Source organism: Herpailurus yagouaroundi, unplaced genomic scaffold (assembly GCF_014898765.1).
Source record: "Herpailurus yagouaroundi ecotype Mexico unplaced genomic scaffold, PumYag 182, whole genome shotgun sequence".
Lineage (NCBI taxonomy): Eukaryota > Metazoa > Chordata > Mammalia > Carnivora > Felidae > Herpailurus > Herpailurus yagouaroundi.
The window spans coordinates 26,483,541-26,510,741 of NW_024412413.1; the positions used below are offsets into that span (position 1 = coordinate 26,483,541).

Genomic DNA, 27,201 nt, shown 5'->3' on the forward strand with positions numbered 1-27,201 from the left:
TACTAAATATTTTTCTACATTGTCTTTTAATTTTGAGCATACACTCGGTATTTAGCAATGTAGAAAAATCTCAATGTTATTTTCTATTCTAACTGAAAACCACAAAGTACAAATAATTAAATCCTATGATTTAATTTGTTGTGTAAAACAAGGGCCATTCATTGTAAAACTTGAACCCACTGGGGTCCCTTAGCGGTAGTGTTGCCTCCTACTGTTTGGGATCTAACCGAATGATTACAAATGTCTTATCTCTGTGCGTCCCTAACCTCTTTTTAAGGAAGTCTGCTGCAATAACTTCACATCAACAAGGCAAAGCTCAAATCCTCCAAACTAAGTGGAATGTTCATTATCTGGAAGTCTTTAGGATCAAAGGTCCAGGTAGATAGTGGAGGAGCAGTGCCTAATACCATGTCAAAGAAACTGGAGTCAGTTGCTGCATTACAGAACCGCTTATTCACAGACGCAGTGGCACCTTGTTGCTGAAAAGTAATTTCCATGGGGCCACTTAGAATTTAAAAAATCTATTATAACTAGAACATTTGAAGGAAAACAGAAACAGGCCACCTTTACATCAAAATGTTTATTTTTGGATATAGACATTTAAAACATTCATCTCCAAGTACAGCTTCAATCAGGTATACAATAAGAAATAGACTTTAAATCCCTAATACGGAAAAGGTAACAGAATTAATTTTTAAATGCTGCTGTAGACACTAGTGTTAGAAAAAAAAGTTTATAAATGAACTGTTTGCACCAAAAAAATATGCAAAGAAACTTGAAAATAGAAATTGTTTGCCATTTGTTTCTCTGGTTGCTGTTTAATGTAGACCCAGTGACTGATTGTCTTCAGCACACATCTAATTTGGCCATTTACTGTATTTGGCTAATGTGATCCAAGATGTGGTCTAGATCGTGCTTTTCACTGGAGGATTGACAAACACGCTACATACGTTAGTGAATCTTCACACCACCTCAGTGAGGTAGGTTAGAAATATTATACAGAAATTGAGGCACAAAGAGGTAAGTGACTTGCCCAAAGTTCCCAGCAGCATAGCCCCTGGAAGAGGAGGTAAGGCTCCACACGGGACTCTTGTGCCAGAGAGCTGGACAGGGACACCCTCACGTAGCATTTACTAAACACGTAGATAAAGCTGTAGCTGATCCTTTTCATAGCATTTCTGTACCCTAAAGAAGGGGAAGTCTTTTGGGCAACTCTCCTACCCTTGGCTCTCAACTGTCCTCCTGTTACTCTCTTACGAACGCCTTCACATCAAGACTGAGGCAGCCTCACGCGGGGAGCAGACCTCTCACCTTGATACTTGTAAGTAACCTATTTGGTAGTATTTTTGAGGTGTGTCTATTGGACCGACAATGGTCAAAAGTGATGGGATTGGGAAGGTACCTATCAGGGCAGTGACTGCTTATTTGATCGGTTTGTTGAGGTATCACCTCTTACTCTTTGCCAGATATTGAGGAGCAACAAGAATTTCATTTTCAAAGACAAATTCACATTCAACTCCTGATATCCCATACAGTGTTGGTAAATGATTTTAAGGACTATATGATGAGTGTTTTATTTGCTACTTGAAAAAATGTCTTTCCTTAATCTGCGATTTGGAGCACCAAGGGTAAAAGGTGCCACAAGGAAAGTTGAGAGTTGCCAATCACATTTTTTACTTTTAATAGGAAAACACAGTGGTATTAAAATTGGTCATGAGCAGCAAAAATTCAGGAATAAAAAATCAGCAATAAAAAGACTACGGTAGAACTGGACAGGGAGTTCTTTAAAAAGAAAGGCATGAGTAAAATGATATTTTGAATTCTTTCTCTTGTGAGGAATACTTTCAAAAAGTACATAGTAAGACTAAGATACCAAGTTGTATACTAATATTTTTCAGGCCTTGGGCCTCAAATATATATATATTCATATATAATACTCCAGTGTGAACAGCAATTTCATGAAATGTAAAATTTTTTTTGTTTTTTTTTAAATCACACACAAGTATTTATAACCACAGGGTTCACCAGAAATCTAAAGCAAGGAGACACTAAGTACAGAAACGTAGGATTAGGGGAGTGAGTTACTCTTCTACAGATAGTTTTGATCCAAGGTTTTAGACAGAAATAATGTTTGTTTTTTTTTTTTTTTTTTACAATAGCCAACATGTCCACTATCAAATACATTTAGTATGAAAAAATGAAAAAAAAGGGAACATACATCAGGACAAAGTGAGTAAAATGCTGTTGCATTTAAATAAAGCCTCCTCACTCTCCTTGCTTTAGAGCTCCTTAGTGAAACGGAGGTGAGTCTGATGGAGTGCAGTCCATGACCACTGAAAAACACGAGCCCTTTCAACAATGTTGCAACACTGTCAGTTTTTGGTTTAAAAACACACACACACGCTCACGAATGCTAAGTGTACACACTACCAAATTCTGCGGTCAGCTTTTCCAAGAACTACTGGGGAAAGTTTCAATGCTGCAAATCCTCGAGGTTGCCCTAACACCTCCACCTTGTTTCCAAATGACTCAGTTCACATTTCCTTTTGATCATTGGCAGTGTCCCCTTTCTGCAGAGGTGCAGTGTAGTCACAAGTGCTACATAACTGTAGTTTTCAAACAAAACCACTTACATCATTGTGCTTAAGTGGAGACTGTAGTTACAATACTGACACTTGCTTACTGGCCCTGTATTCTCTGTAAACAAGGAGGCTGTTTGCAACAACCACTTCAACTCTATTTACAGAAAGGTTCCTACGGTATATGCACAGGCACAAGGTTGGTATGCTTTCTAAAAGCTGTGCATGTGCCTCCGTCTCTAAAAGACAGTGCTCAAAGTGGAACCTATGTGCAAACTTTAAAAAGTAACGACACAGAGTAGCTCAAGTAGCCATTTTGCTCCCAAGTCGTCTGAAGAATTTTGCCAGATTAAGCCAGTCCCCAGAGTGCTTACATCCACTTGCATTTCTTCTTTTCATCAAATAAGACTTTTACATGCAAGAGTTGTTTCTGAGCTTCTTCCAGCCCTCGTTCTCTTTCTAGTTTATTTAGAATCTGTTGACAATTAGAACAGTTATTTTAGATATTGTGATCTTAGCATTAGATTTCGATTTTTTGGTTTTTTTTTTTTTTTTTTTTTTTTGCATTCCTGATGCCGTGAGTGGTAAAAATCTGTATGAAACAGATGCCAACATTTTCTTCGATCATTTACATACTCACTTTGCAAGTTGTTTTGCTAAGTCATTATCACAGGATCAACAACACTTTGGCTTAAAATAGAAGCTAGCAAGAAATACCAACTATTTGCTTACAAATATGGGGCCAGTTATGTCACAGCCATTCCAAGCACAGCAAGCATTCTGGGCAGCCAACATGCAGGCAAGTATTTCTTCTTAAATGCAGCAGGCAGGGGCATCCTGGTCAGAGTTGAATATTTCCCTCCCCTCCCCTCCCCTCCTGGGCAGTGTAGTGCCTCCTCTCCCCTCCTCCCCTCCCCAGTGCTTCCCTTCTAACCCCTGGCCCCTGGAAAGAGGGATGCTTATCATGTTTAAGGAACTCATTGCCTCTACCCTACCTTAGCGCTTCACTTGATCTTCAAGTAGCAAATGGAATTGGTGAGCTATTCTCACCAGTGACATGGATAGCCTGTCCCAGCATGACTGAGTGGGGGGGAATCAGGGAAGGGGGAATTAACATATATTTGGAAACAGCGCATCTGATGACTGTGTCTGTGTGAATTCCCAAAGAAAAAAATCCAGATTAAGGAGAATTAATCATAAAGGAGAATGGTTTATTGAAATAGTTGCTTAAGTTAGAAATATGTTATACTTTCATATACCTGTTGAACACAGAATCTAGGCAATTTAACAAGCTTAGCTTTCATTTTAGCAGATTACAATCAAGCATAAGCTGGCCCAATTTAATAGGACCACTACTTACTCATCAAAGTTATATTGAGTCAGTGTGGCTATAGACCCCATGAACTCAAATGTAAATTCAGGCTGGTCCAAAGGCGGGCAGCATGATAAAACCGTAAGGGGACAGCCACGTGCAGGGTCTGGCTTGGTGCCAGGATCCCCCATCTCAGACAGGCTCCCTGGCTTCCCTTTCTGGCCATTAGGGATGCCAGAGCTGTCCTGAGACCGGTAGAATGCTTTACAACCAAATCCTGGCGACTGATTCATATCAATTTTTTGAAATGTTATTTAAAATCTTACCTCATCAAAATATTTTACGATGTATTTGTAAATTTCTGTCAAGGCCACTTCTTCATTAAATTCATTTTCATGTTTCTTAAAGAAAGAAAGCCTTGTTGAGAGATTCTGAAATGACTTTTCAAGACAGAAGTAACAAATGTTATCTTATTTCTACTTTCTAGCAATACCTTAGATTCCTGAGTTAAGAATTCTTCCATTTCCGAAGATGACAATGGAGGCAAATCCCTGATTGCTTTGTAATAAGATTTTACTTCCTCTTTGTAGGTTGGGATATCCTTGGCATAGAGAAGTTTATTAGTTGGTGCTTCCTACAAAAACAAAAACAAGCATCCATGGCCAGGAGTAAAACACCATGGGGAATTTATAATAGTAACAATGTAGCTGAACCTCCAGCACTATCACCACCTCCTAGTAACCAAGCTTTTTCATGCAGTGGGCCTTCATCAGTGTTGTTGATTGAATGACTGACTGCTATCCAGATAGTTCTGGTGAGTCACTGTTCTTTTCAGGCGAATTAAATGCTAATATATTCTGCCTTCCTCTCATAAAAGAGCTAAAATTATTATTTTTGCATGATTTTGAGTTACTGTAACAACGGAACTTATTTCAGTCATAGTTCATTACTAATGGTTGTAAAAAGCCTGAATTAAAACATTTGCTCTCATCTTCACCCACCAGTGAATTTTGGCATTTATAAAAGACTTGATTGTAGGTCTGATTGAGCCCTTTATGTAACAATGAAAGTGGTAAGTAGTTGGCGGTGGTGGATTTTTCTGCTTATCCCTTTTATTAGATTATAAAGCTCTTCTAGCATTCTCAAGGAAGTACATGGTCATTAGTGCTGGGGGCCCTGATGTCTGACTTCACAAAAGTTCCCTGTCAGTTTGAATGTTTTTATGTAATAGCTGTAATATAAAAAATTGAGGGAAAAGTTTAAAAATTCCTACTCAGGGACGATAGCTGAGTTAATGATAGGGCTAATGTCCCAGTACATTTTTAAATGTATTGAGGACATGAATAGCCATATCAATGGCTGAATCATTTTGAAGGATGCTGACACTGAGATATTACAGAGATTTTTTTGCACTTTTCAAGTTTAAGTGAAACCCACAAATCCTGTGATCATTCATTCAGTAAATGTATTTAGCTAGGCACTGTGGCAGGCACTGAATGTAAAGAGTCAAAGACGACCAGTACTTGCCCTTAAGAAGCTTCTAATCTACTTGGGAAGACAAACTTAACACAGTGCTTACTGTGATACCAGTAATTAGTAGCAGAGTATAAAGAAAAGCGCTGTGGAGTTGGACAAATCAGGGATCATCACCAAGACTTGTGGCCTCCCAGAACTGATGTTCTGATTTCCTCATCTATAAAATGAGGGTAATAATAACTACCAAGGACATAGTAATCACAAGAACCACATAAGGTATAGTTCAGCTAGTCAGTTAACCATTTTTTACTGTGAATAAATTAAGCATTTTAGTGTCTTCCAGTGTGTTTTTGTTGCATTGGTCAAATGAAGAAAGGGCATGGGAAATGGAGCTGGAAAGTTCACAAAGCAGGTATATTTAGACTGATCATAGGCTCCTATAGTTTTTGGTACACATTAAGAAGTCAGGTTTGTTGAAGGAATGAATGAATAAGTAGGGTGTTACTAGAAGAGAGGGGTTATGAGACAGGAAAGGGATACGAAAACACGTTCATGGTAAGTTTGGGAAAGGTAAAGCTGTAGCGTAGAAGGTATATGGAATTTGCAAGAAAATGAGGCGGCCAGAAAAGAGACCTGAAGCCCAATTAGGAAGGGCCGTGTGGTACTGGGAAGATTTCACCTGGCAGGTAATGGGAAGTATTTATAATTTTTAAGCAGGAGACAGACAAGATCAGATTTAAGCTTTAGATAATCTGAGACACAGTGAAAACAAAAAGACAGCACAGGCAAGGAGACCAGTTCCGAGGCAGTTATATGGGTGGAGAGGGGCTGAAGGGATAGGGCCAAAGAATGAGAAAAAAGACATTTTGGAGATGGCAGTGGGCAGTAACCAATTAGGGGAAGGGAGGAAGAAGAAGGCGTTGAAGATAATGGGAAGGAGTTTACCTTGAGAGACCAGGCGATGCTAGGAAGACAAAAGTAAAGACAGGTGTGTTTTGCAGAAATCGTGGTGAGGGTGAGTTTAGATTCAGACTAGGAAGCTGAGGCACCTGTGAAACATCAACCACATTTTGCCCCAGGCACTCTCTCAAATTCCATATACCAAGGAGACACTGCTCAGCACTGAAAGACTGCCTGAAATCCATTCGGTACAGATACTGCTCAGTTTAATACATTTGGAGTGCTCGAATAAGACCAAAACATCCCTTTCAGAGTTTGCTCTGTATTTTTATCTTTCTTTGCTTTCCTGAGGCTTTTGCTCAGCAAAGAAAACCGTAGGAAAAACAATATTGATGTTTTGATTATGAATTGACAAACTGGTGGTGGTAGAAATCTCAGGCAAGATTTTCTTACCCATGAGCAATTTGTTATATTCAGATAGACTCTTAGGTGTACAGCTGATCCTTGAACAACACGGTGTTGAACTATGTGGGTCGGCTCTTACTCTACGTGGAGTTTTTTCAATATAGTACAGAACTGTAAATATGTCTTCTCTTACAATTTCCTGAACGTTTCTTTTCTCTAGTTTATTTAAGAATACAGTATATAGCACATATTACATGTACAAAATACATGTTATTTTGACTTTCTATTAGTAGTAAGGCTTCCAGTCCACAGTAGGCTATTAATAGTTAAGTCTTGGGGAAGCCAAAAGTTACAGATGATTTGTAAGTACATGGAGGGTTGGCACCCATAATCCTCCATTATTCAAGGATCAGCTGTATTCAGATGGGATTAATTTAGCTAAGCAAATTTCTGTAGTTTCACTTTGGGTTTATAGTTTATAATTTGTGGTAAAGGTATTTACAGGCACAGTTTTGCAGTAGAAAGGGGATAATAGTCTATTTTGGTATTCATTAAAAAAAAACTAGATTAAAGTAAATGGGACAGCTTTTAAAGAGAAGCAGATCTTCAGTGACTACCATGGACTATTTCTTTTTAGCTGCTGTGGTTCAGACCAATTGTTTAGAAGAAAGAATGCTTCAGACTCACAGGATGACATGTTAAGAGATACTAAAACCAGGCCTTACCTTCCCGAGTTGCTGCTCTGTGAGAGAAAATGCGTCCATGAAGGCCTGGGCAATCACAGATAAACAGCCGTCTATGTGTGGTGTCTTCTTAATGTCAAAGACAAACTGAGGGTTCTTCAGGATGTTTACCCAGAAGCGAAGAGGAAGGCTGTTCCGAGACAGAAATCTCTTTTCAAGTATAGCCCTTCGTAGGAGGCGGATGCTCTGTTTATCACAGTTTGCATACGGACGTTTTTGCCCTTGTTATTGAAGTATGCAAGTCTGCTTTGCCAAATATACCAAGCAACAGATGGCAGCACCACTCAGCACAAGAAAGGGTTAACCTGACAAGCGCCACTGAAGGGAGGACTAGAACGGGAGAAATTCAAAGGTGGCCATTGACGAGAATTTTCTCCCGATAGTGCTATTATAGCAGGCGACGGTTGCCCATGAAAACGTTTCATCACGTGTCTGGAACCTGACCTCTTCTCACCCCCTCTAAGTGCCACACCCTGGCCTAAGCCGCCTGCATTATTAGCCCCCAGCTCTCAGTTGTCCCCCAGCTCTCAGCTGTCAGCCTCAGTTGTCCCACAACTATCAGCAATCTTAACACAGAGTCAGATCAGGTCTCTCTCCTCTGCTCAGAACCCTCTGTGCTCTCCATCCCCCTCGGGATAAAGCCCCTGCGTGATCTGGGCCTGGGTCCTCATCTGTTACTCTTCATCTTTTTCATTCCAACCCACCGTGGGCCTCTTGGCTGGTCTTCATGCATCCCAGGCAAGGCTGCACCTCAGGACTTCTGCCCATCTTCCAGAAACTGCCTTTAGCCAGACAGTCTCAAGGTGTATGCCCTCACCTCTTTCAAGACCTGACTCAAATGTCATCATCTCCTTGAGGCCTTCTCTGACCACTGTTCTGTTACTCTCTATCCTTCTTTTCTGCTTTGTCCACTGTACTAACCTTCTAATATACTACTAATTTACCTATTTATCATCTCTTCCACCCATTAGAATGCAAGCTGAGAACAGGGATTTTTGTTCAGTTTACTGTTGCATCTCCAGCACCTAACAGTGCTTGGCATATAGTAGGTACTCAGATACTTGAATATGAACTTGGGAATCATTCAGAGTCCTTCCATTATCTCAACTCTGGCCTAGCAAATTACCTCCATCATAAGGATGCTGGGCCTCTCCTCAGCTCTACTGTCCTGGCTAATGCCCCTGCTCAGATGCCACCCTCTTCACAGTGAAAAGGGGAGCCTACAGCAGCAGCACCTGGGATTAAGAGGCTAGAGCACAGGATGGGAGGGAGCCAGGGTAGATGCTGGGACAGACCCGGATTCAGTGGGAGAAGATGAGACCTAGAGCTCTGGCACTTCAGCTTGTAATACTTCCTTAAAATGGTCTGTGGACCCTCAGTGTTCGGGAGGGCTTCTGATTGTGCCGGAAAGTTCTATCATGTCTTAACACCGAGTCTTACTCAGTTCATACACAGAACATTTCAAATAGAGGTAATGAGCTGTTTCTTTACCGAGGAGAAATTTAGAACAAACCTGGATGCCTTACCAGGCAACCAGGTAAAACGTTAGAAAACAAAACAGTCCTTTGGCTAATTCTCATGATGTCTGAGTACTGCACTTGCTCAAATAAAAGCAGAAATGTCTATGTAGAATCAGAATTCAGACAGTTTGGTAACTGCAAAGGGATTAAGTATTCTCTAATGGAAAATTATATAATAAAACCACAAAATACTAATTTCTCATCTTTTGCGGGTCAGGTTAACATTCCTTACAAGGTCTTTTTCATGCGTTAAAGATAAGGTTTGTTTATGTTATCCTAAAGGATAGGATCACAGCATAGGAAAGGTTTTGTTCTTGTTAAAAAATAGTAACAGAGGACGAATCTGCTTTGACATGATAGCTTACCAAGCCAAAAGATTCTGATCTAGGGATAATGAATCCTTCTGTAACTATCCATGCCCTCCTTTTGAAAACAGTCAGTAATCACATACTGTTTGTTCCCACCTGTTTGTTTTCCAAATATGTACGACATCAGGATCTGTGATTTTTTTGTTTTCAGCCTGGGCATCCAAAAAGTCAAAAAAGTATTTTATAGCAAATGGGGCCCTGCTGTTGGGTAAGCTCCAAATGCTTCTAAAAAGTTTTTCAAGCACAGAATGAATTGCCACCTGAAAGAGAGCATCAGACGTGGGAGATTTAAAAAATAGGGTAGCAGTTTTGAATACAATAGAAAATGAAATGCCAGTTCAGAGAAAATGATGTACAAAACAGAAAAAAAAACCTGAAGAGAAAATATGTAAAATTATCAAATGAGGCCAACACTCCATGTGGGTCAAGCATCCTGAAAATCCATGCCCAGGTTTAGGTTTAGTCAACAATGAGGGTATCGTAGAAGTCTCCAGCAGTTGAAATATCAGTTGTAGGGCTACGTGCATAGATCAAGAAGCCATGGATGTTTAGCTTTTATTAGTTATGTTCAGCCTAGAAAAACTCAATGTTGCTCAGTTCCCAGAATTGTTCCTGTTGCATGTATTTCCATCAGAGGTTTTTATTCTCTACTTTCCAAAGCATCTGAGTGTTTTGCAAAAGACAAATAGGCAGATCTCTGTGGGACGGATGAGAAAATCAAGAGGCTCTGGCTGTCCTTTAGTCACTAAACAAATTTACTGAGCTCTCAGCATACCCTCTGCTATAATCTGAAGAAGCATTGCCCATCAGGAGACCAGGGCCAGGTGTAGATAATAGCATTTATATTGCTAGTCATTTCAGGGGGGAAAAAAAAGGATCAGCACAGACTTCTGTTAATCTCACTAAAAGCCAGATAAAGTAAAATTTGCTTCTGATTTGGTATTCCAACAGCTTTCACATCTGACACTTTTACATGTGAACAGAATTCTTTACTTTAAAGTGGAAAAATAAGAAAAGATTTAGTAGGTTTGCCGTCACTGACCCCACCCTTCATTTTATTTGCAATTCAAAGGGAGTTTTATTGCTCCTCTATAAGAACAAATAAAAACGAATAATTACACCGTGAACCGAAAAAACAACAATAGTGAAATGGTGGGTAAAGGACTGGGAACAATATTAAATCCCTGATTGAAGATACTACAGCCAAAATTTGTAAAGTGCCATTATCTTTGCAGTTTCTAAAAAGAAGAGGAGGGTAGGAAGTGTTTACCATTTAAACTTTCATTTTGCTTTGCTAGAAGGCACAAGGGATTTGTAACATTTTCACACTTCAGTGGAAATTAAGTCAAACACATCATACACCCCCAAGGTAGCCATAAAAGCACTCCCAGAACAGTTAAGTGTACCTTGGTCGACAGCAGCTTTGTCAGATACATTTCTTTTACTTTGAACTTGTGCTTCCCTCGATGTCTCTTTCCTTGCACATCTTGGAATGCTTCCGAATCTGGTAAAATCTAAAGGGAAGACAGACTAGAAGCGTTACCCAAGGAGACCGTTCATGCTACAGAAGGCATCCAGTTCAGCGGCAAGCACAAGAAAGACTGAACTCACCAAATGGCAGTGGTCTTCTGAGTATTCCACATCTGAATGCCAGAGAAAGGGGGAGAAAACAGTCTATTAAAAAAACAACCACGGGCTAATTGGCCCTCTCATAAAATGCCCCATTTGTGCTATAAACAGAAGAGGTTACTTGAGCTCTTCACAGCTATTTTTTTTTTTTTTTTTTACCCTGTTGCATCTTAAGATCTTAACAACGTGAAGACCAAACGGGCCAGGGAGTAGGAAGCAGGTTCCCTATTCCTGGAAGTATTAAAACAGGCTGAATGATCCTTCGTTGGGTGAGTAGGAGAGGTTCAAGCCCCACTCATGAACAAATGTACCTGGGGGCATCTACTGAGTGCCAGGGGCTCCTAGGCAAAAGGCAATCTTAACACAGACCTAGTTACCCCCCCCCACCCCAGTGGAATTTACATCCTAGCCAATGAGAGACTTCATACTATTAATTATACAATTATTTAACTACAACTGTGATAAGGCTCCTGAAGAAGTATATGCTAAGAAAGTAACTGACAAAGGCCGGCCCTACTCTGGGAGGTCTTTCAGGGGAAGGGGTGTTGGAGCTGAACCTAAATGAATGACTAGTTAGCCAGGCAAATGGAAGAAGGGGAATGGGTGCAAAGACCCTAAGGTGGAAGGAACGTGACCCCTCCTAGGATCTGAAAGAAGGGCAATGAGTTGGGAGTTTATAGAGCAAGTGTGACAGTGACACAGGGTGAGGACAGTCCTGAAAGAAATGTAGTAAAGGGAATGGTAAACGGAAAAGAAGGATCAAGGGACTAGGTTTTTTTGTTTTGAAGATGAAGGAGACTAGAATACCTTGAAACACTAACAAAAGCTGTAGTAAGTGGGGAGGTATAGAAAATTTAGGTGAGAGAAGATTGTCTGTGGTGTAAGAATGCTTGGAAGGTTGGAAATGATGGGATTGAAGACACAGGTGAGAGACTGGCCTTGGATAAGAGGAAGGAAATCCTGGAATGCTGGTGGGGGTGGGAAGGAGCACAGGAAGAAATGGGCAGATGCAGGTAGGGTGGTAGGTTTGGTGCTAGATGTTGATGGAGTTCTGATTCCTGTTTTCTCTGCGACGTACAGGATCAAGTCTGCTGCCGATAGAGCCGTGTAGGTCAGAGCTTTGAGGAGAGAAGGCAGAATTCTGGAGAACACAGAGTGAGTTACCTAGAGAAATTTAGTGGGTGTAGGCTGCATTGAGGGTCCCAGTCATGTTGGGCACCATGAAATTATAGTGACTCCAAGCTATGCTGTTGTGTGCCTTCCTCCAGTGGCTGCCTGGATATAGGTTTAGGAAAGGCTAGTATTGGGTTCATCCAGGGCTGGGACATGACAGAGAGGGTAGTAAATAGGGGACAGGGACAGGAGAAGGTGAAGGGTTAGGAGGAGAGTGATCAAAATAATGGCTCTCAGCTGACCTGGACAGGGAAGAAACAGAGACGTTGACTGCCTTGAGGTCCCATGAAGAGATCCAAATGTGAGATCCCTGATCTTTGAAGCTTAAAATACAAAGTTCTGCTTTTTTATAACACAAGGACACCAATTCCCTACGCCAGAGTGGCGGCCACCTCTGCAAGATGGCTTCTGTCACTAAATAGCCAGATCTAATGATGGACTGTGAGGTTCCTCACAGGGGTTTCCTACAACCTACCAAATTATCCTTTCTATTTAATTGGGGGCCCTGCATTCTCTGTTTGTACTGACCAGGTATTGGGACCTATGAGGCCGCTCCTAGTATTGAATCTAGGAATCAGGAAGCCTCCCCTCCAGTTATATGTGTGAAAAGTGCTGTTGGTGAGGCCCAGAAACTTTCCAAGGGCTGGGGACAGAGTGTCTTAGCTGGGGTATCCTTTCTCTGGAGACAAACCTAGACTGGGATTTAGGGAATTTCTCAATTCCCTTCCTTCCTTTCCTGAGACCATCAGGGAGGTGGGTAGAGAGTTTAGAGGCTAGCCCATTGACTTTCCCATAAAAGCTCCCCATTTAGTTTGTCTCACTCCGCTTTCTGGGAATTTTGCAGCTGCTATCGCAAGGAGATTTGGATTTCTAAGTGGATTATCTTGTTTGTTCAGTGCTTGCAGGGCTGTGTGATTATCTACCGGCTTCCCTCTCAGTTTGCCAGAGGGGTCGTCTTCTCTGTTAGCCCCCATCCTACTGAGGAGTTGGAACAGAGCGAGGAAGGCTGAGATTCTGCCCTGAGTTCAGGGCTGTCAAGAGGCAGCAGCTTCCTTTCTGCTGGGCAGTCCGGCCAACTGCTATTTACTGGTTCCTGTCCTCTTTTTTGCAAAGCTCACGTTCTTAGGAATAGAAACAGATCAAAATGGCTTTTCTCCAATTTCAGAGAATTACATAGAAACAACTCAATCTCACTTTTGTGACAATACATCTGAAAGAGGCAAAAAACAATACTTTATATAAAAGTGGGTGAGAACAAAAGGTTAACATTATATCGGTTACCTGTAGTAAAATTTGCTATCTTCTTAAAGACTTTTATAGTGGATCCATTTGATATCTGAAAGCAAAGATAAAAAATATATGAGTTTTCAAAATTTAATACATTTCTCAACTTCATCCAGGAATTAGATGGCTGGCTGGATCTTGGCATTGTCTCATTTATTAAATATTTATCAAGAACTTCTATGTGCTGGAAGTTGGAGCTATAATGGTGATGAAGACACTGTCTCTGCCCTCAAGGAGCTCACAGTCCTGTGAAGGACATAGACAAGGCAGTGAGATGCAGTGAGGCTGGAAGAGGGGGGGCCAACACACCATAGGGCTAATGGGAGGTGGGCCAGCCCGGGCAGAGGGGAAGACAAGGCTGTGTTAGGAAGTATCCCAGCGTCTCAGAGGTCAAAAGAGGCTTGGGCCACTATGTTTTTGAGGTTCCTACTGTATTCAGAAATGCTGAAACAGGTGTTCAAAGCTGTGTCAGCTAGAGCTGGTGTTTACCGTATCACAGAGCAATTTCACATCCGGGTATATATCCAACAGAAATAAGTGCATATCCTGATAGCAAACTATATGCGATTGCCCCATACTGGAAACAACCACACATCATCAATGAATAAATAATTTGGGGTATGTCCATACAATAGAATATAAAGAGGTGAAAAATGAGCAAATTACTGCTCCACTGCTCACAGTGGTAAGGTGCAAAGAAGCCCAACACAGAGGAATACATACTATGTGATTCCAATCACGTAAAGCTAAAACAAACACAAAAACAGTCAAACTATGATGTTAGATGTTTGGACAAGAGAGCGGGGTTAGTGATTGGGAGGGGCCTGGAGGGGGCTTCTGAGGTACCCATAATGCTCTCTCTTGACCTGAGTTGTAGTTACAGGGTGTGCTCACTTTCTGATAATTCATCCACTAGTACACTTATGATTTGTTCTCTTTTCTGCAGGAATATCGTATTTTTAAAAAGCTTGCAAAATCATAAAAATTGCATATACTTTTAAATAAAAACTTTGCAATTAAGTATAACTTATAGGAAAGCACTTCACATTCACTAATATTAAGTATACAGCTTAATAAATGTTAAGTATACACCTGTGTAACCACTACTCACGTGAGGATAAAAATTGTATTTCAAGGTCCTACGAAGTACCCGTTATCCCCTCCCAGTCAATAACCACCCCATCCTCAGCCAGAGATAACCACTATTCTGACTTCCATCTGTTCTTGAACATCATATAAATGGAATTATATAGTACAGCTAACCCTTGAACAACATGGGGGTTAGGGGTACCCGCCCCCTGCACAGTTGAAACTCCACATATAACCTTTGATTCCCCCAAAACTTAACTGCCTACTGTTGACAGGAAGCCTTACCAATAAGTCAATTAATACGTATCTTGTATGTTGTATGTATTACATACTGTATCCTTATAAGGCTAGAGAAAAAAGTATTAAAATCGTAAGAGAAGATACACTGACAGCACTGTACTGTATTTACTGGAAAATATCTGCATGTAAGTGGGCCTGCACCATTCAAACCTGCATTGTTCAAGGGTCAACTACGAGTGTGTGTGTGTGTGTGTATAGGTCTGGCTTCCTGGGGTCATCTTAAGGTCTGTGATGTGTATCCACACTGTTGCAGCTACAAGCAATTCAGTCGTTTTAAAATGACTTTGTATTATTGTGTGAATATATTACAAAAAACTGCCATACACTAAAGACAGAAGTATTGACATGCTACAACATGAACCTCAAAAACATTATACTAGGTGAAAGCCAGCCACAAAAGACCACATGTTGTATGATCCCATTTAGATAAAATGTCCAGAACAGATTTATGCACACAGAAAGTAGATTACTAGCTGCCTAAAGCAGGGGTCAGAAGAATGAGGAGTGACTGCTAATGAATTCAAGGTTTCTTTTGGGGGTGATGAAAATGTTCTAAAATTAGATTGTGGTGATGACTACACAACTCTGCAAATGCACCAAAAACCATTGCATTGTACATTTTAAAAGGTGACCTTTATGGTATATAAATTATATCTCAATAGAGCTGCTAAAAAATTGCCACAGATTTTAAATGTACACAATTTGACAAATAAATGCCTTTACCACACTGACCCACTACTGCAAGGCCCGTGCATACCCTCTTTTGTCTATCAAGTCAGGAGTTCTCACCTGAGGCCTTTCGGGACTATGGAAGCCAAGGCCGGATGGCCCTCCAGCGCGGCCCTCCCCCACAACCGACTGGGGCAAGAAGCATCCTTGAGGCTAAGGGGACTGGGTGCTAAGAAGCAGGGGGCAGGCCTCACTTCTTGTGAGGAGTAAATTATTCTGAGAGGCTAGTCCACAAAAATGTAAGACAAAGGAACCCTGAAGAGAGGCAAGTCAAGGATACACAAATCTTTGCCTTCATTCTGGGACTATGGAGGGAGGATTAACCCTGTCTTTTCAGAACATGGTCAGCTGAGTGCTTTTTCCCTCCACTCTGAAGTCCTCAGTCTGGTCTGAATTCTAATACTACTTTGGACCTAGCCTTCCTCCATTTGGAAAAAAGTAGAAACCTAGAATTTCTCTTCTGGCCTGCTGCGCATTGGTTATCAGAGTGTACCAACCTGCTTAGAAAGCGCCAAAGGATTAAGGTCTAATCTTCAGGTTGCACCCACAGAGGAGGGAACACGGGGCGAGAGCCAGCCCTGCAGAGGCCCTGAGCACAGCCGTCCAGCCAGCTGTGTCTAGCCAGCTGCTAAGTTTAGACCAGAGGCCTCCAACTGCTGGTGTTCACATCTTGCAGGGAGGGGGAACGCTGGGCAGAGGCTGGCTGGGCCATCAGGTCTCTGAAAAGTGTCTCCAGCTTGGACTCTTATTGAATTCTTCGACCCTGCTGTTATTACCAAACCTCCTCCTCTTTCCCCTTGAGCCATTCATTGTTTTCTGGCTGCTTTTTCCATTCTCCTCCACATTTGATGCAATTAAAGTAAACACTCTGTGCAGGCACCCTCTTAGCAACACTCAGACACCAAGTTTATGAGAGTGTTTGAACATAGTTCTAAAATTCCTCCCCACGAAGAGCTGGATATGCTCTGTTTCTAAGCCAATAAATATCTTTTTATAAAAGGAAGCTGGTGATTCATTCTGGGTAATTGTCAAAGAATGAATCCCAAATGGATCCTGTTGAGTGTTGAGCCAATACTCCACTACCGTCAGACGCTTTGTTTTGCTAAACGTGAGCACCCTTACCCTATAATCACAAACACCACGGATGGGCTTTCCGATAAGCAGCCCTGCCAAAGGTTCAAATGTCTTTTCAAGAGCTGGCAAGGACTCACTGCTGGCACTGTGCTCAGGCATTAAGATAGCGCACACGCAGCTTGTACCACGGAAATTTTATTCTGAAATTATCTCCCGAGAGCAAGTGTAAAAGCATTTTATTAGTGGTTGAGTTGTGTGTGTGTCCGAGCATGTGTGTGTGAGTGTATTTCTAACTTTCACAGCTGCTCTGGGGCTGGAACATTTCCCCCCACGTGACACTTTAACACCATCGTAAGACAGAAACTAGTTCACTTACAGATGTTTGGTGGGGGGATAAGGTTTCCATTTTCTATTTTGCACAAGTCAGCTGCTGCTGAGTTAAGGACAGAAATGCCGTTTTGAAAAGTGCCACAGAATCTAAAGTGTTAAAAATATGATACTGTTTGTTCCATCTGAGGAGCTCCAAATGCTTTCCTGAGAGTGACTCATTAATCCTCCTGTACTCCTGTGAGGCAGGGAGCGGCCTCTGGGCCCCTACTTTAGGAATGAAAACCAAATTAAATCAAAGAAAGATTAATGTCACTAGATGGATCTGCAGCGGGAATGTTTCTCCAGCCCAGAGCAGAACTGGTAGCGCACGGCAATTTCAAATTAAATTCCTCCCAGTCTCACAGTGCTCCAGGATTCAATGAGACAAGAAGGCGATACCCCTTCGATGATGACCGGCCCATGTTGGAACAAGGTAGAGAAAACCGTAGACTCCTCCATTATCAGAATTAGGAATTGTGACCGCACAAGGCTAAACGGACTCAGGTCGACAATTTAAAATCACTCCTGAAATCAGCAGGAGGTACACGTCCTCCAAATCACGTGCAAGCCAAGGTGGGACTTCTCTGTGGCAAAACCCTATCCTTGTGGCAGGAGTTGAAGAAAATTCCGTAAGGATAGATTTTCTAGATATAGAAGATTGAATTTATATTTAGTCTTACAAAACTGCCATTTTTTATGGGTAAAAATGGTCAAAGGTTGGTAATTTCATATTGCTTAGTCTAAGAGGAAAGCCGGAATGTCAGCCTAAGAATTGTATGGAAAATTATGAAATATTGTGATACTTTTTTTCTTAAACTGAAAACACAGTAATCAATACACATCACCACATGGAAACCCTTACTGGTATCCCTCATTCCTAAAATGGTATTATGTGAAAGCAGAACTCTATTCAACCAGCGTTGTCCCCACAACCACTCATCAATTTTGCTTTCCCCACCTACCCCCTTAGCTCTTCCCACTGACACCCCAAGGCTGGAGGCAGATAATAAAGGAATCCTGTTTCTCGGGGCCAGAGGGATAACCTTGCTCAGTCCATTAGCAAAGGAGGTTCAGTGTTCATTGGTGTGTTTGGAAGGGGCCCCATCAGAACACTCCCAACACACATATCAAATCATACATGTGGTTCTGGACACCCAGGACAGAGCTCTAAAGGATGCTTCCAACTAGTTAAAATGCCAGTAGAGCTCTTGCGTCTTCCTTGGGTACTTGGAATTCAGCCTGGGCCAGTAGCAAACTCTCTCTGAGGACTGTCAGAACCAGACCTCGTCCTCTAGGAGCCAGTTTGCTCTCTAAAAGTGTGCCTGAAATTGGGAACCTTAAGCACTCCCCTGCTTTTGTTGGGCTGGGGTGGTGAGCTCTTGGGTGCCTACAAGAGGCCTCCTATCTGAAGAAGGCAATTGTTGTCATCTTCAAGGAACACTGGCCTTAAATTATGTTGACGTAGAATTAAAAATAAGGATTTTGATAAACTCACAGACATGAGATTCAGCAGAAGATTTTAAGAGAAGTTACCTTTTTGGATATGACATCAGAGAAAGTAACTACCAGGATTTTTCATCATTTGGCCCAGCTTCCTAGCCGAGGCTGCCTTAGAGGCTGGAGGCATGGGCTACAAGCCCAGCTGGAACCAAGCCTATCTCTCCGGCCTTGAGAAGAGCCATGTCTCCAGCGCCATTGCTGTTTCATCTGCTTCCGGCCTTGGGGCATCATTGAGAAGAGCTACGCAGAACCTCTCCCTGTGCCCTAGCATGGGAATAATGATAGTATCCATCTACCTCACTGGGCTGTACAGAGGACTAAAGGAGCTGCTATTCGTAAGAGCCCCTGGAACAGTGCCCAGTATACAAGAAGCACTCTGTGCTTGTTTAATGAATAAATAAATGTCTAAAGTCACTCGTGCTGCAAGAGACCTTTAGAGATGGTCAAATCCCTTTATTTTAGTGTCACGGATGACACACCTGATGGGACGGACCGCTGACTTTACCTAGCAGACACTTTGGAACATCCCTATGAGCTCTACATGTCATTTGAATGACAACTTGAGCGGTGGCGACGACCACTGCGGCATTAGCGTGCACCTGTTACGAGAGCGTTCTTCAACATCACAGTGGTTTAAACATCTTTTCTGCCCCTCAGAACCTCATGGTTCAGAATGTGAGGTGAAGTCTATAGAGGGCATTTCCTGCCGGACACAACACCTGTTCTGTATATGCGATGCCACCCTATTGCGGGGTGTAAGTGTGATAACACCGTCCAGCAAAAGGTCACACGGAGGTGCAGGGGAGGGGAAGACAGCCTGGACCCAGAGACACCTCTCCATACATACACACAACTGATCTTATCAGCTCCAAAACACAGTGCAGTTTCCTTAATAGGAAAGGCACACTCAGCGATGGCCAGTTAAGGAAGCACTTGGGGAGGATTTAATTATAGGGGATAAAGATGCCTCTGGCTTAATGTGTTTGTAAAGATGCTGGCTTTACCCCTTGTTTGCACGGGACCGAAGGAGACTGTAGCAGAAATCCACCCTCCTCTGCACTCATCTGATGGAAAACGAGGGTAATAAAAGCACCTTCATCATAGGGTTGTGAACCTGAACTGTGCTTATGCACATGAACAGTGCTGTCATCACTATGCAAAGCAATCTTGGCGATGCCCAGGGTTGGCAAGGATGCCATCCTATAGATGACAGAGCATTGCCAGCAATTTGGGGCTGTGGAGGCTGCATCTGGTCCATGAGATGCTATATTTTTGCTGTGCCTTCAGATCCCCTCTAGAAACCTGTTCTTCAAATATTCGGACAGTAAATCTCATTCAGAGGAAATCAGCTACACTCTGTTTGCCCTAAGGACAGAACAGGAGAGAAGAACCAGGTTTCCACTCCAGCAACGGGACTTTGTTTAGATAGTAGGAGGAACTGGCCGTCACTAAAGATTAACTTTAAAACCTAAGTAATTTGGGCTAATTGGAGGGAGATGAGTCTGAATCACTTAAAATTCCGAGTTAGACCCTATTTTTAAATGAAATACAGTTTTTTGCTTTCAAGTACTTGCAGTGACTCAAACTAGGGTGCTTTAGTAAATAAGAGTGGTAATTAGCATCTTGTCTCTTTGGAGGGAAACGTAAGCTCCAGGAGAAAATTTTTAACAGAAGCACAAAAGTGAGCTTCAGCCTACCCCTGTCAAATTACTCCCAATTTTGAATCTGCAGGGGAACTACTAAACTGGGGATAGAGTTTGGTGGCCGAGGGTAGTGGTGGATAATTTTTTCCTGAACTGTCTTTGAAAAACAGGGCATTTGAGATGGTCCAGGCATGGAGAGCACAGGGCCGATGACCTCCCCAGTTTCCTTCAAGCTCTCTGAGTTTATTTGCCTTACGGCTTAGCTTTTTAAACATAAGGAGAATCCTTTAAGCCCTTGTGTCCTAGTCTTGTCATTTATTACCACCATGTGGCAATGCTAGGGTATGAAGCCAATAAATCATTTGGACGGGAAGTGACTACAGGCCGGATTAATTTCATTATCATCCTTAAGCAGATAGGTGTCTAGCACGGCCGATGTCTCCAGTGAAGACTGATGTTCTATCTCTCCTGACAGCCCTCCCCCTGGCCTTGCAGACAGCTATGGTGGTTCTTCCTTTTCCCTGCTGGAGTGGCTCGTCCTGCCTTTCCCTCTGAAGGGCAGTGAGTGGCCACACCCCCTTCCTTTGTGGTCCACCTCATGCCACACGGTCGCCAGGGGACTCCAAAAAAGCCTGATCAGGGTGGCCCAGCCCTCCTGGCACAGCTGAGCAAGACAAGCACATTAGCTCGCCAAAGGAGGGCACCAAAGGAGGGCGTCTGTGGTGGTGTTCCTTCTAAACCCGCCGAGACAAACTCGCTACCCAGACAACACGGAGGGAAGGTGACTGCCAGGCTGCAAGCCTGAACTTCAAACTGATGCCCTGATAAGCCCCTAAGTTCTTACACTTGCCAGGCAGCACCCCTAACTCTAACCTCCTATCCATTAAATTCCCTCTGGAGCACAGCTTCTCTGAGTGTGGCTCACAGGCATACATACGCTCAGAAAGCCCCCTGGGGATTTTTACAAGTTCCAAAAGCTGAGACCGACAGCTCTTGGCAAGATGACTTCAGGGTTGGAAAGTCTGAGCTGCGGGAGGGTGAGCACAAAAGCAAGTCGCTACCCTGTGGCTCTCTCTACTGGATGCTCTCCGGCAAAGGCTCCGGTGGCGCCCACCCAGGTGTCACCCAAAGAAGCTATTTCCAAACTAGTTCTAAGAACCACTTAGCCAAAGAGCCCAAGGAAGAGGTGTCCTCTGTTTCTGGCCACTGCCCAGCAAGCTCTGCTCAAGAATGGTCTCTGCTTCCTCCCTGGAGAGGGGAGAGCCTGCAGGGTCCAAAGGCCTTCTCGGTGCAAACACATTTCCTGGGGACTTCGCAGGCATGAAAGACAGGAGGCACCTACTCTCCGAGTGGCCTGGGAAGCTGCTCCTGCTGTTTCCTCTGTCTCTGGAAGACCAACTGCATCAGTGCATCCGCCTGCCATCTTGGCTGCTCCTTCACCCAGGGACTCTCCCACCTGCATGGTTTATGGTGCCCATCTCCTGCCCATCTCTGAGTCCCTCTGCTTGTGTCCATCTCAAGAGCCACCATGCCATTTCTGACCAACATCATTCCTCACCTGAAATTCTTCCAGTGACAGCTTCTAAGGGTCTCCCTAGTTCCAGCTTTGTACCTCTTATAACCATGCTTCAGACACAGCCACAGGCATGTCTGAGACACAAATCTCCCCTGCTTAAGATCCTCCCGTGGCTTCTTGGGATTATTGTTGGGACAAAAGTCCAATTCCTGAGGAAGCTGATAGGGCTGTACAATCCGTATCTCCCCTTCTTGCCTCCCTCCCCACTTCTCTGCCTTCCTCTCAGTCAGGCTTTGGCAGGTACTGATTAAGCCACAGACCCTAGAACCCAACTATCTGAGTCCAAATCTTGGCTCTGCCACTGACTAGCTGCTGGTAAACGTCCCTGAGTGTACCATCTATAAAGAGGGTTAGTAACAGCACCTACCTCATAGGACTGCTATACATGGGACGGACTAAGCCAGAGTAAGGGGCAATGCTGAGGGCAGCACCTGGCACAGAGTGAGGCCTCCATCACATTGGCTATTACTGGCTCTCCCTGCCCACCCCCCCCCCCCCCCAATCTCAAGTTTTAGGCAGCTGCAAGTCTTTGTGTGGAAGAACATGTGTCTTCTCCCTTCCCTGTGGGGTGTGCTGGTGCCCCATCCCGGACGGGGAAAGTACTCATTCTTTAGGTCTCTGCTTAGTCAGCTTTCTCCAGGAAGCTTTCTCTGATGCTCTGAGCCACAGCACTCTTACACCATAGGTGTTGCCTCATACTTGTCTTCCCCCTTCTTCATCCCCTCCCGGGGGTGGTAGGCTCCTTGAAGTCAGGAACTTGGTCTTTTTTCCTCTTGTGTACAACCCGGCACTAGCAGATATTCACCAAAGATTTGGATAATGTTGCTGAATGACTCCCAGTATTCATCTCAGTGTGTTCCAGAACCTTCCCTGCCTCCTGTCTGTCTGTCTGTCTCTCTCTCTCTCTCGTGCCATGTAAGCTTCTCAGATCTCTGAGAGGTCATGTGCACCCCACACCCACCTTGGCACTCACCCAGCATGTGGGTCAGGGGCCAAAGGAGCTATTACTGGGGACACCTGGGTGGCTGAGTCGGTCAAGCATCTGACTTTGACTCGGGTCATGATCTCATGGGTTTGTGGGTTCGAGCCCCGCATTGGGCTCTATGCTGACAGCTCAGAGCCTGGAGCCTGCTTCAGATTCTGTGTCTCCCTCTCTCTCTGCCCTTCCCCTGCTCTCGCTCTCTCTGTCTGGCTCTCAAAAATAAACATAAAAAAAGGATGTATTACTGAATATTGCAAATGAACAGGAAATGTAGGACTTCTTCAGAAAAAAAGGACCTCACACAAAGGTTATGTGGCTCTCTGAACACCGTGGAGACCTGTGAGGTGAAGTTTCCCACCCAAACTGCCGGATGGAGACTGATCAGTCACATGAAAATCGAAGGCCTTGGGGAGGGGGGGAACTGTTGACCACGAGACACAGTAATGCCCAGGCTCTTCCAAATGAGCAACTAAAGAAAACTGCTGACCTGCAAACAAGCCATCTGCAAATTGCCAGAAAATGGTGGGGGTCCCGTAATTTTTTTTTTTAAACAATTGCCGGGGTACTACCTGGAGATGATCTATCGAGGCAGGATTGGGCCTGGGGAAGGAGATGTTGGGGGCTAAGCCTTGCTCTTACCTCATAGTGGCCAATGGTATTTAGCTTGGTTATTCCATCTTCGAGAATCACAGATGAACTGTCAATATCCAGAAGTTCTTTTTGTCGTGTGCCCACTTGCAGCTCTGAAAAGAAAAAAAAGAGTGCATTTTGTTCTCCTTTGAAATTGAAGTGAGAAAGTTTAAATGCTATTCTGTAATGGTAGCAATTATTATTTATAAATAAATAAATCTTAGATCAATTGGTTAATGTGTGTCTGAAAGTTTGGAGATATATGAGCCAGACTGGTAGCCTGAGTTTTGTTTCTGTTTTGTGTATAGGGCTCTGACTTTTAGGACTACATTTCCCTGGGGACGCCTGGGTGGCTCAACTGGTTAAGCATCTGACTCAAGATCTCGGCTCACGGTTCATGAGTTCAAGCCTTGCATCGGGCTCTGTGTTTGCATGTGGAGCCTGCTTGGGATTCTCTACACCCCCACCTCTTCCTAGCTCATTCACTCTAAGTAAATAAATAAACTTAAAAAAAGAAAAAAAGACTACCTTTCCCTGAAGCTTGTACTCCGAGGCTAAGCCTGTAAGTAAAGCCAATGGAAACAAAATAATGCATCCTTACAGGGACTAAGCTCTTCAAAAAATTCCCAAAACAAATTTTCAAGTTCCCAAGCAGGTGCATTGTGAATTATCTTCTGTAGGTCCTTGGGTGGGGGTGCATTGGTGGGCTAATATCTCAAGCCACACCATTCAAACTGTTTTATGGAGATTGCCAACCTGTGCCCTGGAGCTAGAATGTGGCCCACAGATGTGTATTTTTGTGTGTGAACCTACACAACGTTTTACTTATTCAGCACCAACATTCAAAGTCAATTCGGCACCAAGTCACCAGCATTCAAGGCAGGAGATTGCACATAAAAATTCGGACTGATTTCTCTTTAAAAACAAAAAAACAAAAAACGGAATCATCGGATAACACTGACCACACAGGCCCGCATGCAGTCACTGGCTGAAGCCAAGCGGCACCGATCCTTTAGATGGCATGTCTTTCCCCCCAGTTAAGTTGGGTCCTGCCATTTCCCAGTGTCCTAGATGGGCCAACACCCCTATTTATGGTAGTTCCTGCCCCTGCGGGCATCTGAGTTTGTGAGCCTCTGCTAGAAGCGGTCTTAACCACAGCTGCTTCCGGTATTGGATTTCTATACAATTTATGGCTGGTTCTAAGGCTTTTGCCCTCGTTTTCTGGGGCCAGCCTTGGAGGTAGTTTGCAAGATCATCACACATGCAGAAGCCTGACACGGCTGGAATGCAGTGTTCCCATTTCCCATCAGAAGCTTCTAATAGACTTGTTCTGCTCCCTACTTTCCTGCATCAAGAAGAACCGATGGGCTCAAACGCAAGAACGGCAAGAGGTTGCTACTGCTGACCCGGCACTGGCAGGACTAAGGCCACTGGACTGTTTTCCCCACGCTTGTTGGCTCCATGTGCCCGGCTCTCGGCAGCCAGAGCCACACTTTTGCAAAGGTAGGGAAGGAAGTTGACAGTCCAGGTCAGGTGATGGTTTCCCGTCTGGGGCGGCCTCTTTGGCCCGGCCTCTAACCAAATGAGCGAAAAAGGTCTGCAAGTGCCCAACAGTCCACCCAACAGAAGGACACAGAAAAGAGGCAGAAGAGAGGTGCCTTGGTCCCTTCTCTGAAGCCAAGTCCTGTAGTTGCACGCTTGCGTTGTTTCACCCCAACTTGCCAGGCCCTGCCTCCAGGCTTTTCTAAATGGCCTTTTAGCAGGAGGTTTGGCTTGGAGAGCCAGGTGGGGTGATTTTAATTGCCTGCTTCGTGGAGGCTACGACTGTACATTGAGGGGAGATAAACATTGTTACGCTGTCTGTCACTGCTGTGATTTTACTCTTCTTGCCTGTCCCGTTATCTGCTATAAAATCCCACGACAGTCTCTTGGGAGGGCTGCGGGGAGCTCAACTTTAAAATGTTGCTGAACATTTGAGTGGAGCGGAGCCCTGTTAGAGCGCTCATGCATATGTTCTCCTTTGCAGTAGACCAGTAGAGCCCGAAAATGAATTCATAGCAGATGCTGCTTCGCGTTGGGGAGGATGGAGAATATACTTAATGCAGGACGCGATTAGCAGAGACGAAGATGACCTTTCCAGTGTGCTTCAGTTAACACCCAGAGTCTGAGCCACCCGCTAATGACACACAACAAACAAATCAAATGCCAATGTGAAATGCAACACACACACAGGGCGCGGGGTTTACACCTTTTTGTACTTCTTGACGCAAGGTGAATCCATTCAGTCTCAGGGTTACCAATCTCATGAATCTGATTTACAAACATAATCTTTTTGTAAAAAAAAAAAAAAAAAAAAAAACAACCCCGAAAACAAAACTCCAGCATCTTTGAAGGATAACGCTGCCTAGGAAAAAATCATGTACGTGCTCTTGGGAAAGCAGTACAGTCTCTTGGCCCCCAGACATGCCCTCTGGGAACAGCCCCAGGCCACGTAAGTTTCAACAAACAGACGCATGCATGCTGTGGGCAGGGGGGAAAGGGAGAGACGGAGGGAGAGAGCCGGCGGAAGAGACATTCATCAGGCATTGGGTCCGAACAGCTCCCTCCTTGCCTTACCAAGACCGATTTCATTCAGCTGAAGCCCATAAGGAGAGCCATTTTTGCTTAGGAATGCCTGGAAAATCTTTTCTTTGGCTTGGCCTATGGTATCACAATCAAGAACGTTGACTGAAATATTCCGACAGACGTCTGCACTCTCATTTTCTGGGATCTTTTCAAAGACGACGTTTAATGCCTGCAAGAATACAAACAGGTTTCCCAGTCTATTAGATAATTGCAATCTGAAAGGCTTTCATAAAAGACACAAACCTTGGTGAGGCCCACAAATACCTCTGACAGCACATTAGCAAACACTGGGTCCCATTGTACTACTTTAATCTTTTTTCCATAATCCCTTCTTTTCAGGGATAATGGAAAGGAAAACAGAAAAGTTAAAACTCTCATTACAGAGCAAGCATTGAATAAATATATCCGGGAGTAAAATATATATACACATAAATGTTCTAGAAGTGGTGATTTCTAATTTCATCTTCAAAAACAAAACAAAACAAAACACAAACAAACAAACAAACAAAAAACCCCCCAAAACTGGAAAGGTTCCACAGTACATGAGGGCAGACTGGTGATTATCTTTTTTTTTTTTTTTTTTACTACATTTATGTAGTTTTGAAAAACAGAGTGAGACAAAGCGTGAGTGGGGGAGGGGCAGAGAGAGAAGGAGACACAGAGTCTGAAGCAGCCTCCAGGCTCTGAGCAAGCGGTCAGCACAGAGCCTGATGTGGGGCTCGAACCCACGAACCGTAAGATCATGACCTGAGCCGAAGTCGGACGCTCAACCGACTGAGCCCCCCAGGCGCCCCGATTGTCTTTTTTATTAACAGTACCACAGAGTCCCAGAAGTGAAGTTCCAGGTGACAGGGAAGGTCAGGGAGGTCCCCGTATTGATTATGCTGAAGAGGTTACTTTTCAATATGCAGCATTAATTGCAATAACATTTATCTCCCCGTCCACTTTCAAGATCTTCAGTTTCCCAAGCCCTCATTAAAACCCTGAGATCCCCACCCTGTACTAGTACCCTTGCATTCATTGCTTACATCTCAGTGCCAGTTCACATTCTCCTAATGCAGCAAAGCCTCAGAATCAGACTGATGGGGGAAGGGAAGGGCTTTGTGAGTGTGTGAAAACACAGAACGAGGGAGTATTTCAAAACAAATTTAAAAGCAATTTCAGGTTTACTTTGAGAACAAACGAACACATCTAACACAACAACGTTTACCTACTACAGCTCCTTGGGGGGACAGATTCAGGGAAGAGCGTCTTGTCATTAGCATCACATACAGTTTAGATTCTGAGGTACCTTG

The 27,201-nt window shown here is 43.5% G+C and overlaps 1 protein-coding gene and 1 long non-coding RNA gene across 3 annotated transcripts in view; one reads left to right on the plus strand and one right to left on the minus strand.

Annotated features, from left to right (window-relative positions):
* Nucleotides 1–561: 561 nt before the first annotated feature.
* Nucleotides 562–27,201, minus strand: part of PLXNC1 (plexin C1) — a 149,650-nt gene continuing 123,010 nt past the window's right edge. For both annotated transcript variants that reach the window (XM_040491228.1, XM_040491227.1), the window contains exons 22-31: nt 25,898–26,075; nt 23,291–23,394; nt 13,387–13,441; nt 10,915–10,946; nt 10,710–10,817; nt 9,400–9,563; nt 7,398–7,545; nt 4,385–4,525; nt 4,218–4,292; nt 562–3,054 (exon numbers count right to left, since the gene is read on the minus strand). In XM_040491228.1, the coding sequence (XP_040347162.1) occupies nt 2,950–3,054; nt 4,218–4,292; nt 4,385–4,525; nt 7,398–7,545; nt 9,400–9,563; nt 10,710–10,817; nt 10,915–10,946; nt 13,387–13,441; nt 23,291–23,394; nt 25,898–26,075 (1,110 nt within the window). In that variant the 3' untranslated portion in view covers nt 562–2,949. The remainder of the gene's footprint in view (nt 3,055–4,217; nt 4,293–4,384; nt 4,526–7,397; nt 7,546–9,399; nt 9,564–10,709; nt 10,818–10,914; nt 10,947–13,386; nt 13,442–23,290; nt 23,395–25,897; nt 26,076–27,201) is intronic.
* LOC121040611 (uncharacterized) lies at nt 4,521–27,162 on the plus strand. Its single transcript, XR_005795370.1, has 3 exons — nt 4,521–4,705; nt 7,310–12,131; nt 27,148–27,162. It is a non-coding gene; the product is annotated as an uncharacterized LOC121040611 (long non-coding RNA).